This window comes from Penicillium solitum (assembly GCF_028829755.1).
Source record: "Penicillium solitum strain IBT 25940 chromosome Unknown utg000004l_segment0_segment0, whole genome shotgun sequence".
NCBI classification, from domain to species: Eukaryota; Fungi; Ascomycota; class Eurotiomycetes; order Eurotiales; family Aspergillaceae; genus Penicillium; species Penicillium solitum.
In genome coordinates, this window is record NW_027072124.1 from 1,000,332 (window position 1) to 1,015,643 (window position 15,312).

General features: G+C 48.4%; 9 protein-coding genes across 9 annotated transcripts; 4 read left to right on the forward strand and 5 right to left on the reverse strand.

The window, feature by feature from the left end:
- Nucleotides 1–114: 114 nt before the first annotated feature.
- On the reverse strand, nt 115–1,275 carry N7455_006366 (uncharacterized protein; the record flags this gene model as incomplete). The annotated part of the gene is made up of 2 exons (XM_040956955.2): nt 115–945; nt 1,261–1,275. 2 exons carry the CDS (start codon nt 1,273–1,275, stop codon nt 115–117), a joined length of 846 nt encoding a protein of 281 aa, XP_040812575.2.
- Nucleotides 1,276–1,592: 317 nt separating this feature from the next.
- Nucleotides 1,593–3,254, reverse strand: N7455_006367 (uncharacterized protein; the record flags this gene model as incomplete). The annotated part of the gene is made up of 6 exons (XM_040957049.2): nt 1,593–1,642; nt 1,689–1,984; nt 2,043–2,275; nt 2,347–2,422; nt 2,509–3,120; nt 3,169–3,254. 6 exons carry the CDS (start codon nt 3,252–3,254, stop codon nt 1,593–1,595), a joined length of 1,353 nt encoding a protein of 450 aa, XP_040812643.2.
- Nucleotides 3,255–3,506: 252 nt separating this feature from the next.
- On the forward strand, nt 3,507–4,463 carry N7455_006368 (aromatic alcohol reductase; the record flags this gene model as incomplete). The annotated part of the gene is made up of 2 exons (XM_065605339.1): nt 3,507–3,533; nt 3,588–4,463. The coding sequence occupies 2 exons, from the start codon at nt 3,507–3,509 to the stop codon at nt 4,461–4,463; spliced, it is 903 nt and encodes a 300-aa protein (XP_065461193.1).
- Nucleotides 4,464–5,002: 539 nt separating this feature from the next.
- Nucleotides 5,003–5,508, forward strand: N7455_006369 (uncharacterized protein; the record flags this gene model as incomplete). The annotated part of the gene is made up of 2 exons (XM_065605340.1): nt 5,003–5,025; nt 5,091–5,508. 2 exons carry the CDS (start codon nt 5,003–5,005, stop codon nt 5,506–5,508), a joined length of 441 nt encoding a protein of 146 aa, XP_065461194.1.
- A 580-nt stretch (nt 5,509–6,088) lies between these two features.
- On the reverse strand, nt 6,089–8,443 carry N7455_006370 (coiled-coil domain-containing protein MAD1; the record flags this gene model as incomplete). Its single annotated transcript, XM_040956945.2, has 3 exons — nt 6,089–8,005; nt 8,063–8,214; nt 8,281–8,443. The coding sequence occupies 3 exons, from the start codon at nt 8,441–8,443 to the stop codon at nt 6,089–6,091; spliced, it is 2,232 nt and encodes a 743-aa protein (XP_040812629.2).
- A 376-nt stretch (nt 8,444–8,819) lies between these two features.
- Nucleotides 8,820–9,658, forward strand: N7455_006371 (40S ribosomal eS12 domain-containing protein; the record flags this gene model as incomplete). Its single annotated transcript, XM_040956930.1, has 2 exons — nt 8,820–9,126; nt 9,291–9,658. 2 exons carry the CDS (start codon nt 8,820–8,822, stop codon nt 9,656–9,658), a joined length of 675 nt encoding a protein of 224 aa, XP_040812553.1.
- An 839-nt stretch (nt 9,659–10,497) lies between these two features.
- On the forward strand, nt 10,498–11,699 carry N7455_006372 (uncharacterized protein; the record flags this gene model as incomplete). The annotated part of the gene is made up of 2 exons (XM_040957040.2): nt 10,498–10,891; nt 10,947–11,699. Exons 1-2 carry the CDS (start codon nt 10,691–10,693, stop codon nt 11,697–11,699), a joined length of 954 nt encoding a protein of 317 aa, XP_040812639.2. The 5' UTR covers nt 10,498–10,690.
- Nucleotides 11,700–12,071: 372 nt separating this feature from the next.
- N7455_006373 (uncharacterized protein) lies at nt 12,072–12,737 on the reverse strand (the record flags this gene model as incomplete). Its single annotated transcript, XM_040956956.2, has 1 exon — nt 12,072–12,737. One exon carries the CDS (start codon nt 12,735–12,737, stop codon nt 12,072–12,074), a length of 666 nt encoding a protein of 221 aa, XP_040812509.2.
- Nucleotides 12,738–14,141: 1,404 nt separating this feature from the next.
- N7455_006374 (uncharacterized protein) lies at nt 14,142–14,532 on the reverse strand (the record flags this gene model as incomplete). Its single annotated transcript, XM_040957014.2, has 2 exons — nt 14,142–14,357; nt 14,419–14,532. The coding sequence occupies 2 exons, from the start codon at nt 14,530–14,532 to the stop codon at nt 14,142–14,144; spliced, it is 330 nt and encodes a 109-aa protein (XP_040812593.1).
- Nucleotides 14,533–15,312: the final 780 nt, after the last annotated feature.

Below are 15,312 nucleotides of genomic sequence, written 5' to 3' on the forward strand. Positions count from 1 at the left end.
GATTATATCGCTGGTATTCTCAATTATCTAGACTCAATGCCTATTTTCCTTCGTCTAACAGGACTACCAAGTCCACCGCAGCAGCGCTAGAGCTACCGGAGAAAGAATATACGATCACGACCACTGCTCCTTGTTCTCCTCAATCCAGCCTTTGAAGTCCTTCATGCCAGGGTAGAGCTGACGACATGCTGCCACATCACCTCCATACCCTTCATGTTCAAACCAACGGAACATATCGCTCACGGTGCCCTTCAACAAGAACTTGACAGTAGAAGCCACAGGACAAGGAGCCATGGGCATAGATACACCCACGACAGCCTTGAATGTAGTTTCAGCCTCTCTTTGGGTTAGCTCATCACCCACCAGTGTGAGGCCAACATCGCGGTATTCCTCAGGATTCATGAAGCTGTACGCCGCAACCCGACCAATATCCCGAGTCGAAACGAACTGCAGCTTCTTATCTCCCATTTGTTCCCACATGCGGGCGAATCCCTTCCCATGGATATCGGTAGTGAGATTCTCAAAAAATGTCACGGGCCGTAGGATCGTATATGTCATCTGTTGCGGACTAGCCGCGGCCTTCTTTACCAAGTGTTTCTCAATGTGGTGTTTAGCGGCAAAGTTCTTGACTTTGGTAGGATTGGCGAGCGACTTTTCAGGGCCACCGCGGTCACCCGACGAGTAGACAAAATGGCGTACACCATGAGCAATTGCGGCGTCGACAATGGCCTTGCCTTGCTGCTCCTCGGCGTCTGAGTTCACCTGCACACTGTACACGCCCCAAACAGAGCTGACTTTTTGGAAGATCGCCTCGGGCTGGGCCATGTCGCCATCCACGACGGAGACATTGAAATTTGCGCCCAGTTTCAGCGCGCGCGGGTTGGTAACATCGCGCGTTATGGCGACGATGTTGAACCCGGCCGTGTCTGGGGTGGAGAGGAGGCTCTGGATGAGAGCGCCGCCTTGCTTGGCCGGTGGCGCCGGTCACTAGAATGGTCTTTCGTGGGGCAGACATTCTCAAATTTGAAATCGTAAACAATGAGGGGTTGTTATGTTGTTATGAATGTTTATGCTGGATACTTCACCCCACTTAAAGGCTTATTGACTAGGTAGGTTTCGGGGCTGTAATTGCGCTAGGCTAGTATTGGAGGAACGCTAGAGCTAGTAGGGGTGTGACTGCATTTGCTATACGAGCTAATTTTAAATGATTATTGTAGAAACGATCCGAGCTGGCGCACTGCTGGAGGCTGCTATAGATACCGCCGGCGTGCCCATTGTTATTGGCCAATGCTGGAGACTGAAGGTCTTATAGCTAAGTGACAAGAAATGTCCTTTGGAGAGTACACATGGCTACAGATTAATGATATATGCGTGTTTTCCATTCGGTGTTTTCAGGACTCCTTTCACCGCATGCTTACCTAGCTCATCGAGATAGGTTCCTATACCTGGCAACTCAAGTACGCTAATATTAAACTCGAATTCCTGCCCGCATCATCCTCGAGGATGCGAAAATTAGGTTTACTGTGGGCCCGGGGGCGGATGAATTGGAATCGGCCCACAGAGTCCGTGACTATATATAGTTTTAGAAGATTTTACAGGTTACATGTTTCCTGTGCTGTCTCAATTTTTGCCAAGTAACATCCTATCAGGGTTAGTATGAATCATAGTTTGTGAAGCCGGCCACGTACTTGCAGCCAGCCATCTCATGCCCAGATAGCCCAGTAGGGCTTTCAAGGGACGGATCGATGGCTCCGGATCGACACCCCCAGCTAGCCTGGTATCATTAAGACAGACCATAGCAGCCTTGTATAGACAATGGGGAAGAAACACGGACAAACTCGCCGTCTCAACCGGGGGAGAGGTTTCCACCCCGCGTGCAATCTCGTAGACAAGAGACTTGAGAATATTGAGTGACGTATGAATACAACACTCATTGTCGGGGATATACGTGTGAGATCCAACCTCTAGGGTTTCGAGCATGGCACTAATTAGTAGCGTTGGGGTTAGTCGCTTAGTTCTGAGCTTGGGATGGTCAGTATCACCTTCTACATAGTGCCAATGCGCTATCCGATAGAGGATGCGGGTTAGAATCACCGCTTTGGAAGGTCGACAGAAACGAAGTCATGGATTTGAGGATCCGGACTGCCTCGACGCCATCGAAAAGGGAACGCGATTGGGTCACATGCACATGAACCAATGCCTGGTCCAAGAGCTGCGATGCATGGGTCAACTTGGTGAATGAATCCATTTCCACCTTCGCCCAATCTTCAGTGTCCTATTTTCGGAGTTACTTTTGCATGAAGTTGAGTTAGGGCTTCGTAGCCAGTTAATTGATCATTCACTTACCTTGTTGCCATCCACCGCGTCTATTGGTCGTCCTCTGTAAGTACTGGGTGCTTGGCCATTTTCCAGTGAGACATATCTACCAACGGCTATTGTATCAGTATGAATACGATCTGATATGTGTGTCCTTGGAGGAGGAGAGGCGGGGGGGGGGGGGGATCTGACCTCTCAGTGATGGCTATGCCGCGCCAGATCTGTTGTGCCTCCTCGGCTTTCTGTGGGTCCCAGAATACCTTGCGGGGGTCATCGCAGGGGGCATTTATCCCCAGGGAGATTGCTGTGCGTACATTGGCCGCAGTGGAGACATATGCAGCGGGATACATGGCATGACCAATCTCAAAAATCGTCAGGAGCAGACGACCCTGCAACATCTCCAGCGAATTCGTCCCCATCGCCTCAAGAAGAGCCACAAAGCTCTTGAGAGAAGCATACATCGATCGGGTCGAGAGAGGAAGCTCTTCTCCCACGGGCTCCTTACACACAAGGGCCATACAGAGAGTCAAGATGCTTAAGTCGGATGGGGCAGTGGCCATCTGCACGCGTACGTTTGATAACCGGATATTATAGCAGGTCTCCGACATAATAGGGAACCAAGTATGTATAGTTCGGAAATACGAGGCTGCAGCAGCTTGCAGTTGCAATCCATCGCCCACGATTAATGAGACCTGAGCTTCGAGTGTATGACGCAGGTTGGAGGGGGTCAAGTCGGCCCAATCTGGCAGAGACAGCAGACGAGGGGCTTCAGCTGCAAGGAGATAGTCACAAGGCTTATTCAATCTAAATTGCTTAGCATGTATCGCCTACAGCCCTAGGTGATAAACGCACCTTTTACAAAGGGTACAGCGGGGAAGAATTTTGTCACATTTTCGTTTCTGTCTCCGGCAGCAAAGACAGGCCTGATCGGCCGACATGGTTACATGTGCGGGTGTGGGTGCGGAGGCTAAACCCTTAAATAACATGGCGTGGAGATAACCTTAATGGATTTCCGCCCGAGGTCCTCTGTATCAAGCCTAATCCGGTTTAGACTCCGCGCCCGCATCCGCACCCGCATATGAATCTAGATGGAGCCACATTGATATATACATAATACCAGGTCTCCATCAAATGTTATAGAGGCAGGCTTTCCGGTATTTCAAAATCATTGCATTTTCACATCAACGGAGATGATTCGCAACGTTGCCATTGCAGGGGTATGTCGAGCAATCATTATCTTGTTTTGATCATGACTTATAAATTATACTTAGGCCTCCGGAGCTTTGGGCTCCTCTATTTTTCATGCACTTCTCCAGAGCGAACTCTTTGATGTGACTGTTTTGGCACGCCTGTCGTCTCAAGCACAATTCCCGGCGTCTGTCAAGGTAATCCGCGTGGATTACACCTCGGTTCCAGACCTCACAATGGCTCTGGCCGGCCAGGATGCCGTGGTCTCAGTCCTGACGACTAGTGCCATGGAGACACAGATCCCGCTGATTCAGGCCGCAGTGAAAGCTGGAGTGAGGAGGTTCCTTCCGTCCGAGTTCTGTGCGAACATTGGCAATCCCAAGGCGGCCAGTTTACCTGTCTACCACTCCAAGCTTGGGATACACGAGGTCATCCAGCAACAGGCTCGGGACCACCCCAATTTTACATATACTTTAATTCGAAATGGACCTTTCCTCGACTGGAGCCTGGCATATGGTTTCTTTTTCAATCTCAAGGGAGGATCGACACCCTTTTACGACGGCGGGGACCGTCCGTTTAGTACAACCACCTTGGCCACGATCGGCCAGGCCGTCGTGGAGGTCCTACGCCACTTGAAGGAGACGCAGAATAGAGCGGTGTTTGTGCAAGACCTCGTCACGACCCAACGGAAGATGCTGGCCATTGCCCAGAAGGTTGCACCGGATCGCAAATGGACCCCGACAGACGTGAGCACCTCCGACATGGAGACCATGGCGCGGGACAAATACGCCAAAGGGACAATTGATATGGAAGCCTCGATGGGGTTCTTTTGCTGCTCGGTCTTTGGGGAGGGATATGGCGGAGAGTTCCAGGAGGTGGACAATAAACTCCTCGGGATATCGTTGAAAACGGACGCTGACATGGAGAAGTTAATGCTGGAAGTCATTCCCGGCAGATAGTGGTGGCCATTTCAGCTATGTCATGACCCTAAATTTATAAAGCCTGCTCGCTCCATTTCCTATCTTCACTACATATGTAACGCCTTCGATAAGTGGGTAGCACATGCAAGCCAGTCTGCTCGCAGGAAAACTGGTAAAACCCAACTGTGGGCTATCTTCATGCTCCTAGTGCTGTTTATCAACATCAATGAGCAAATAATGCCCATGTTCTTACCTCAGCGAGCGTTGTACGAGGCGCGCGAACGTCCATCAAAGATTTACAGGTGGACAAATATGTCTATATCTCTCTCGGTCGAATTTTGCCTATGCCACATTGCTGACTCGTCTCATCCAAAGCACACTTGCTTTCCAATATCCTCATTGAACTCGCATGGCATACTCTGTTGGCGGTTATCATGTACCTCTACTGGTATTACCCAGTGGGATTTGTCCGAAACACGACGTCCGATGACCAGGCTATCCGCGGCTTCCTCATCTTCCTATTTCTATGGGTTTACCTGTTATTCACGAGCACGTTTGCCCACTTCGCAATTTTCTGAATGCTTTGTATCTTGTTTTGCGGGTGAGTCGACATCCGAAGACATTACTTCCTCTCCGATTTACACTGGATACTAATCAGCAAACCAGAGTCGGGGTTCCCATGACTGATCTTCCGAAGTTCTGGTCCTTCATGTATTGTGTTTCATCCGCAACATACCTTGCTGGGGGAATTATGTCGAGCGCAGTTGCTAACTCGAAGGTTACATGTGCCAATCGCGAGATTTTCCGTATGGCTTTCACTGGAAACTTGACCTGCAATGAATTCCTGGCTGCTTACATCGAAGCCGCTGGTGGCTTCGTTCTGAACCCGACAGCGCAAAGCATGTGCGAATACTGCCCACTTGCCACCACTAATGAGTTCCTTGATCGATTCGAAATTTCGTATCATACCAGATGGCGGAACTTTGGCCTCATATGGGTCTACATCCTAGTTAGCATCGTGGCAGGGCTAGGGCGTTACTGGGTGTTCAAGGTCCCGAAAAGGAGATGTAGCAAGCGTGCTTGAGGGAATTTCGGACCTAAAGTGAATTTAGTTTGTGTAACACTAGCTTCTATTTCAGAATCATCATTATTGTTTCATGTGTAGGAAGCTGGTAGAGGGAAGAAACCTAGACAGGGAGATATATCCTGAATAGGAATAAACAACCATTCCCCTAGGGCCATGACTTCGAGGGCTACGTCTCTCTTGTCTTGCAGATCAAATGCCATTGACTCCTGAATATCAAAGTGTGCAGCTTGTATACGTAAACCGCTCTTAAAGTGTGGTCGTGAGCACTAAAACGGAAAAGGAGAATATTTCCCCATACCCATATAACATAATTTGAAGCCTTTTGGGATACTAGATATGCGGGGATGCAGTACTATAGTGGATTGTCTGCAAGACCCTCATTGAGACAAAGAGAGGAAAGATGTAGGGAAGATGTGGGTGTGCAGTGTTGGCTTAATTACTGCGTAAACAAATAGCGGATCATCGATGATAAGAACAAAAAGCATAGCACAAATCAACATGTGCCGGGGAATCACAGAAATACAGATATGGAAGAGGTAAGGAAAGGCCTTGGCAAATATGATGCTGATCCGACATATCACATCCTAGCAGCGCGCGTGGTCTTGTCGTAGAAGTCCAAGGTCATGGCTGCCAGGAAACATGGAATGTCCTTTCTTTCTTCAACCCAGAATTTGATGAGAGGTTTAAGTTCCATGGCGAACAGACTGTTCGGTCCGCCCGATATCTTCATGGTGCCGTTCTCGCCATCGAAAACGATCGAGTTTTCTTCACCGTTGCCCATGCTGCCGGGACCAGAGTCTGAAGGTGCATCGCAGTCGCCGTGCCGGTATGCGGAGGATAGGTGGAACATGGAAGTGACACGCACTCTACCATTCGGTAAGAAATCAAGCTTGAAGCCGAGGAGGGAGGCGACGGCTTCCCGGAACTCGGAGGACTTGGCTGTCCAGATCTCCTTCAGCCGGCGCATGCGCTTTTCTTTATCGGCAACGGTGCGCTCCATGTCTTGCATTTCGAGTTTGATGCTCTCCAGAGTGCTAACGGGGACGACTTTCACATCGGTCCGTCCACCACGCAGCTGCGCCATGAGGTCTCTGTTTGCAGACTGGAGAGTTGCAAGAGTAGTCATCTTAATTTTCTCGGTTTCGGCTGTCGGATTATCCCGTAGTTCAAGAACGCGTGTTCGCGACTTGGCCTTCAAAGACTTAATCTGTGACTTGGCCGCCTCCAGTTCCCGGCGAGCGAGAGTCGTTGCCTGGTCTGATTTGATGAGATGCTCCTGGAGCTTTCGGTTCTTGCGGCTGAGCACAGCAATTCGCTCAGTTTCGGCTTCATTATTGGTGGGAGAAAGAGGTCGCTTCACGCCTCTCGGTTCTTCTTCCTTTGGAGCTTCCTGCTTGGAGAGCTCTTCGTGAAGTTTGCTGAGCTCAGTGCGGTATTCATCTACCAGTTGTTGAAGCTGAGTTATTTGCTCAGACTTTTGGCCATCAAACTGTGACTGGTCTTCGTTCATGGTAGCTTCTTCCGCATCGAATGTCTTTAGCTGAGCACGCAGGTATTCAACTTCTTTGACTGCAAGCGCACGCTGGCGCTCCAGTCGTGCTCGAAGCCGGCCCTCCGCAGCACCCGGTCCTCCTACAGAGGCGGCACTTGCAAGACGGAGTTTCTCCAGCTCCTGTTGAAGATTATTTTTATCACTTTCGAGACTCTTGATAGCCTCGTCCTTCTCAAGGAATTGAGCATCAACAGTTCCGAGGCGATCAAGGAGCGTAGCGATCTCAATTCGTCCTTGAACTACCGCCCTCACGACAGCATCTGGTGAGTCAAACTCTGCCGGCTGGTCGTTTTCCTGTAGAAGACTGACCCAGGATTGCCGTTCATCTTCCAACATCTGCTTTTGGATCTGAACTGTGTTGAGTTCTGCTTCAAAGCCCTTCATCAACTGGAGCTGGTTCTCCACCGATCTCTTTTGTTCTTCGACGACTTCAACGTTCTTCGAGACCTTTCGAAGGTGACGCAGTTCCGTTGTTTGATCACGGTTTGCCGACTCCAATTCCCGAATATGATTGACCTGCTCGGAAAGTTCTCTCTTTAATACTGTCAAAGTCTCAGCATCGTTTCCTTCGGCCTTCAGTCGAATATTCTCCGCTTCGAGCTCGGCAACCTCGGCTTCACGCTGGGATAATTTCTCTTGTGTTGATTCCTGCGATGTCCTGGCATTTTGGATATCGTTCTGGAATTCTTCGATCGTCTTTTGTAGGGAAGCGCGGACTGTCTCTAACTCGTTGATCTGGTATTTAAACTGCCGTTCCTGGTCGGAAAGTCGAGCTTGAGTGTCGTCAAACTCTTCCTGCAAGTTCTGATTCTCGTCCTGGAGGCCTCTAATCCTGCGCTCAAACGCAAGTTTGTCATTCAAAGCCTGATCTTGAATTTCTTTCAATTCTTTTGTAAGTTCGTCGCTCTTATGGGTAGCCCGATTACTCGAAGATTCAGCAGCCTGCAGGAAAGATTGTCAGTTTGAGCTCGTGAAAAGGGGAATTTTGTAGCCTCTCACTTGAGCTTTCCGAAAATCTGCATCTGCTTTCAACTGCAAGTCGCGGGTCTCTTTTTCATGGCGGAGAGCCTCCAGCTCTCGTTCCTGCTTGATATTCTCGAGCTCGTATTTGAGAGTATTCAATTGGACGCGTAGCTCATCCTTTTCCGCGTCTACATAAACCAGTCAGTTTGCCGCCCAAGGCCTCTCAAATCAGTCTGAGCAGGGTATGGTCTAACCGTGAATTGGTTGATGGGACTGGGCTTGAGATTGGGTAAAACGGGCAGATTGTCGCATAGCAGTCGATCTGCGCATGGTACTCCTTGCACCGGAGGGTGTCGAGGGTGAGCCGAATCCAGCAATGAGCTGGGAAGCCGGTCGGCTGTTCTGGCTATTGTCCATCTATTAAGAACCAGGAGAGGTCAGTTGTTGTGCAAAAATAACATGGAGACTCATCAAAGCTCACGGTGAGGTTTCGGCTGTCGTAAGCCCCACGGAAATTCCTATCTAATAGGGCATGAGGCAAGAAACACTGCGCGACTTGTCCTAGAGCTGTATCAAAGGGAAGATAGTTAAAGGCGGGCGGGCACCGCCTTGTTTAGGATTATGTCAGCAGTGAACTCCACCCGAAAGGAGGTTAGCGCCGTTTTAAAAATTATTTCGATTTTGGCATCGAATTCTCAGTTCACCACCCTCACCCGTGACTCGTCTCCTTTCACCTCGGTCTCTCGTTCAATTTTACTCAATTTCTTCCGCTTAATACCCCACAATCGTCATCATGGGCAAGGACAAGGTCGAGAAGAAGGACCGCGCTGAGAAGAAGGAGAAGCGTGCGGAGAAGGACGGTGTGCACAAGGTCAAGAAGGAGAAGAAAGAGAAGAAGGATAAGACTGCTCTTGTCGATGCAGTAGAGAAGGAAATTGTCTCTGAGGCCATGGAGGGCGTCGAGGAGACCGATGTCGCTGTCAAGGGCGAGGGTGAGGTCGACGCCGCTGTCGACCGCCCCGTCGGCGCTCTCGTGCCGTTCGCCAACCCATTGGTTGAGGACAAGCAGGCCAAGAAGGTCCTGAAGAGCGTCAAGAAGGGTATGTGCACTGTCTTTTCAAAATTCCACCTGTCTCTCTTACTATCAGTGGGCATGGTCGATTTTCATCGGATCTTCGGATCGCCCATGTCTGCTGATCGCATGGTTGCGCAACTTTTTTTTTCTTATCTCCAGATTGTCCATGCTGACCATTTATTCTTCTAGCTGCCGTCAACAAGTCTCTCAAGCGTGGTGTCAAGGAGGTCGTCAAGGCTCTCCGCAAGTCTCCCATCCCCGCCGCCAACGCTGCCATCGGTGTCCCCAGCGGTGTTGTCGTTCTCGCTGCCGATATCTCCCCCATGGACGTTATCTCCCACATTCCCGTCCTCTGCGAGGATCACGGCATTCCCTACGTCTTTGTCACCTCCCGCGCTGAGCTCGGTGCTTCCGCTGCTACCAAGCGCCCTACCAGTGTGGTCATGGTTACCCCCAAGGCCGCCAAGGGCAAGAAGGAGGATGATGAGGAGTTCACCAAGGTGTTCGAGGAGCTTGCTGGCTTGACCCAGAAGGAGCTCAAGAAGCTGACAGTCTAAAAATGTTCTCGACTTGTCTCTTTTACCTTTTGTTATTTGCTCTTCCCACGCTGGTCACTGCGAGTGGGTTCTCTGGTTGTACAGGTTTCTGATACCGTCTGTTCAGACGGTGCATGTCTTATGGGGTCCGGCCTATGGGTATCTTTCTATATTTGCTGTTTTGTTCCAACTCGGCGTTATTTCAATGGTGTACGAAAAAGGCAAGAATTCCAATGAGATATCACCAACCTCATAGACTCGGTTCTCAGTAAGGTCTCGGTTAATTTTAATGGACATCCCATGCAAATCCTAATCATTGTATAGCCCCACAGGCAGTGTGACACCTGCATAGACCACGTTATACCTGCGAATTGATGTAATCGAAAAGTCTGACGGTATAATCTCCTTGTGCGATAGAACAACGGGTCGCACATGAAATTGGTCTCGAGCCCCTCCAATATTCGATAGTGCTGGCAGTCCAAGGAGATCAACCCTAAATTCTCACAAATGTAATCAGTCACACGGCAAACTCAAGAATTGTAGATAGTAGGTGGGGCGGCGATGAATTTAATACACACACTCCGTACTCCGTGGTGTGAAGAGCCAAGCCCTGGGCATTTAGCCTTGCATCGCAAGATAAACTATTACCGTGGCGTTCTCGCTTCACACCAATCAATATGATCAATCACTGCACCCCTCGACCTTGATGTCGAACAAGGGATGAAGTGCATACCCCAAGCGTAGCAGACATTAATTTCAGCCAATCACCAAGTATAGCGCCCTGGATAAATCCTATCCTAAGCTTACAGATCTTCTAGCGTTAGCCTAGATCCAGGAACATATTTGGTATTGGGCACCGGATTTGAGAATGGGGGTTTTCCCTTTGTCCTACCCAGCTTCTTCCTTGTGCTCAAGGCACGGCCCTTGCGGTTGATCTCCTGTCCTCGAAAAATGATATAAAGAACTGAATGCCCTCGTCCTGCCTCGCGCAATTTATTATTTCTGCATATACTCGGCCATCATTTAGCCAATTCGCTCTTTATATCCCTGACAATGCAAATCAACCGCCCCTCCATCTTAACACTCGCACTTGTTTTGGCTGTCGCTCACCCAACTACATCCCACCCTATCCGAACTAGCAAATGGGTCAAAACAGAACAATTCCCAGATCCCAACGCCCAGGGAATATGGAAAGTCTTTGAGAAAGAGGCATATGATCTATTACCCGACCCACCGCACGTCAAATACAACGGGGTAAGTACCAAATCTTATAGTGTCGACTCGGCGACTTACCTATATCCATCTATAGAACCCAGCATGGCCTACCAACCAAAGCAACGAACCGGCAGAACAAGAGACACAAAACAATCGCTATAAAACTGGGACTTCTGAATCGGGGAAACCAACAGTCTCAATCCTGATCCCAGCATCCCCAGAAATACCCGAGCCAATGCACAAGCCCGACGACCAACAAACGGAAGAAAAGCACCAAAACCACTCCCCAGAAGACAGAGAGAGCCCAATCAATTCGCCCGCTGCCCAAAGACAAGGTCACTACAACGATATTCTACAATACCTGCACACAAAACACGCCATAAACAATGACCACAAACACACCACGCCTGCACCTTTCTCCCACTCCTGGTCGGGCCATTCAACCTCTTCTTTTGCATACCGCTTCTCTTTCACGACTCTAAAGTCAAAAGCCTTAATGTTCCCGCAGTATCCTCTTCCGGAAGTTTTTACGACAGTGATTATCCTGCTAGTGATGGTTTGGATTGCTATTTTCACCATCGGGTTGCTTGAATTAGGGAGTTATGTTTGGAGACGGAGGAGAGAGGCTTTGGCTAGAGTGGGTGCTCAGCGTCTGCATAGTCAGGATCCAGGCGTGGGTTTGGATGAGACGATGAAGGTGCCCTTGAGGATAGTTAATGCTCCTTCAGAAAGCACCCGATCGCACTTTGTGAGAGGACATGGGTATGAGTTCCTAGAGTCCGTTCCTAGTGACTACGACTCCGACTCGGGCTCGGAATCTGATGAGGATGATTATCGCATCTTTTGATAATCCGATATATATATACAATCTGTACATTCGTTGATCAATCAACTATTACTTTTCTTCTGTGGTCCATTTGACTCCATTAAACTAAGCAATTATATATCAGAAGTTTATCTTCGACCTCCAAGAAGAAAGACGTCATGTAGAACATACACATCGGAGTGGGGACGTAGAAGGAAATACCAACCAGAAACTAATAAGGAGTAAATAATTGAAACAAATGTAATGATCATATTTTCAAGTGCTATTGTATATAAGTACGCAATCATAAATCATACATAGTTCATCATAGCCCCAGCCTAAGCCGAACTCAATCAAAGCACGGTCACTTGCATTCTCCCAATAAAAAGATGGAACATCTCAAGCCAAGAAGACTTAAGCGCGCTGATCGCTCTCCAAGTGCTCATATACAGTATGAGTATCAATACCCTTTTGTTGATGAGGACGGGCAGAGTCATTAGCAGTGTGGGCATTGCTGTGCTGGAACTGGCTGATAGCGTCACGGCCAGGGTCCTCGCTTGAGCCAACTTCCGAATTGAAGCTAACATTCTTAACATCGTCGGAGGGGAGGCCACCCGCTTGAATATCAGTCACGTCGTTGAACTGACTACCACCACTACTGCCGCTGGCGGTAGAGTATTCACCAGCCTTGATGCCCATCTCCCTTTTGGCCGCCGTTGAGCCACCGGCGTACCCAGAGTTATCCATGTGTGTGCCAGGGAAGTTGCCCTGGCCAACCACACATTCGGGGTATTTCTGTTCCTCAAGACGGTCCTGACGCTGGGCGCCGAATGGGGCGGAGGGAAGCTTGATGGAGGCGGAGGTGTTGGCGTTGGTTACTGTGGATTGGTTTCCTGACATGCCCATTGCCTCGGCGCCACGGTTGCCAGAGAAGCCGCCACCTTCACGGATAGACTCGGCGGCAAGTGAATCATTGGTAATCGGACCAGACGGTTCTTCGATGCGCTGTTGTGTACGAGGGTCGGTGGTCACCTTGGTGCCACGGCTGCCGGAACGAATAGGAGTGCCTTGAATATCCATGATGATGTGATGGAAAAGGTGCAAGGAGGTAGATTGAAGTACTGTAAATTTGTTTGGTAGGAAAGAGAATGGAGATAGTTAATTGATGGATGCTACATGGCCGTGATGGCAGATCTATATAAGAAAGCAGTGCGAACCACACGTTGAAAGTATCCGGTTCTCTCATAGAAGCTGGTCGTATAGCAAAGAGCATTGATGTCATACTTACGTTAGCCTGGAGCATTTACAAGATATATGCGACCTCAATCTTGTTGGCCAGGAGCAGTCGCGTCAACTAGTTATGCTTGAGACACTCTGTTTGGTGGTTAGAGAAACCGATAGAACGGAAGGTGTGGAGCATAGGCTCCCCTCTGATGTATTCGTGCTTCTAGAAGGCATCAAAACAGGAAGCCTGTGCGCCACATGCTTATCCAGACTTATCCAACATCTATCTCCAAACAAGAGCGGGCGTTGTTACAAGGAGGAGCAATTGACGTTAGGTCTAGACCCCTGACATGCAAATAATGCAAACATCTTAACTTTCACCTGTACGATTTTGTATCCATAGATAGGTATGACCCTACCCTACATACATGTGTACGGGCGACTAAGTATGCCACTGGTTCATAAACTCTCTCATTGGTTCATATTGCCAAGCATTAATTTATCCACTCTCACTTTACAAGTAGAAACATATTAACTATATAACTAGTCAAAGGTTAGATGTAGAAAAGTCTAGGAAAGGCTCTTATATAGAATATAGTTTTTTACCGCCCTCGTATATATCTAAAAAGACATCTAAAAAGCATCTAAAAAGATAGCTTAAAGATGTCCCAAAAGTCATTTAAAACATAGCTCAAAAGACATCTCAAAAGACATCTAAAATGAATATAACAAGGCCGTATAAGCGGGTGATCGCAATTCTTGTCTTGTATAGACCTCCGGCGATGAATGAAGTGGTGAGGTAATGTCCAATGAGAGAGTTATGAACCGGTGGCATATTTGGTCGCCCGTACATGTGTAGTTATCTCAAGTCTTAACATTTAATATCCTGTTAAGGTAAGCTTGAAATTATGGAAATTATTTGTCGTGGTAGCGAAACTGCCTTTACATGTTCATTGTACATATATTTTTGGCTTAAACACATCTAGACTCTGCTGATTCTATATGAAATCATACATAGCCGCTTCTAAATCTGTACTATTTGATAGTCCTCGATGGAACAAACGATCAAATGATTGGTTTTTACGATTGCACATTGATATACAGAAATAAATCAGAATTGAAATTTTGAAATTCACTTAGTCGCTCGTAATGACTTTGACAAAAATGACTACCTAGCGTACACATAATAAATCCTCATTATTATGTACTCAGTTAACGGATCGTAGCATTAGAGGGAACGTGATCCAGCCTCTCGATACCCTATAGTCCAAGTTCGCTAGCACTCCTGCCGACAGGCGCATTCCCACGCAGGCCACTGTTATCAGGAGGGAACTCTAAACGTCCAGAGCCAATGCTAGTAATACGCTGGTCAAGGGAGTTCCAGTCACTGGCAACTGGGGGTTGATCAGGCAGAGGCAGGTTGGCCTTGACCTTATCAATTTGCGCAGCCTTGTTGGAGTTTTGGTCGATGATAGACTATAGATAACATGTTAGGCCATCTGTTTGATACTTGGGTGTTGCATCGTAGGTGACTTACCTTCATTCTAGAGACATTAGAGTCCGCTGGGGGGTTGCCACCATGCAACTGGGAAAGCTTGGACTCGGCCCTGCGAAGGTCCTGGATAGTGGTGTGGAAGGTAGCGTCAGTCATTTTGCGTCTGGTTGTGAATGTGACGAAGTGTCAGAAGTGGCCGGATATGATTTTGAGTCTGAAACATATGATCTCAAACAAGGCAACTGAGGGCTTATATATCTACCATCTTCTTTGTCGATGGCAAGACGCTGTGACGTTTGTTATAATGACGACATGGCATCCAGGGCCATGGGTGTTCTCCCCACCAGAACCAGCTGGGGCCTGCTTCATCTTGGGAGTATAGTCTCTATTGGAGATTCCAGACTTTCGAGTTAACAGCAGAATAACCAACTGGACAAAACTCGGGGGTTGGCGTCATAGCTGATGGGCCACCTGGGGTGGCAAGCCTGTTCATTTGCTTTCACGACGAGATGCTATGCATGGTCTCTGATCATTACCACTCGAGGCCTGTTAAGGAGTCAATATATACCTTGAAGCTGAACGGCCAAGATGTCATAGACCGATTGGAGATGCAATGCCCCTCATTCCCTCGACTTGTTCATGTATTTCTTGGTTGTTCAGTACATTTCGACCGCAATCCTGAGACTGGAGACATTTGACAAAGTAACCATGGAGAGCACTCTCCTAAGTTCTATTAGACCCTATTATATTGCCTAGCTCCTGCGTGATAGAACAGCAGGAGTCATCGCTCCGGGGGAAATATATATATATAACCGTTGGCTGTAGTGTTTCGCCGTGAATTATGGCCAAAACACTAAAAATCCAGTTGCTATGCTGAAGCCATCATAGAATGATCTCCACAATAGACGCATTGGATATTAACCAAAGGCTTCAAGG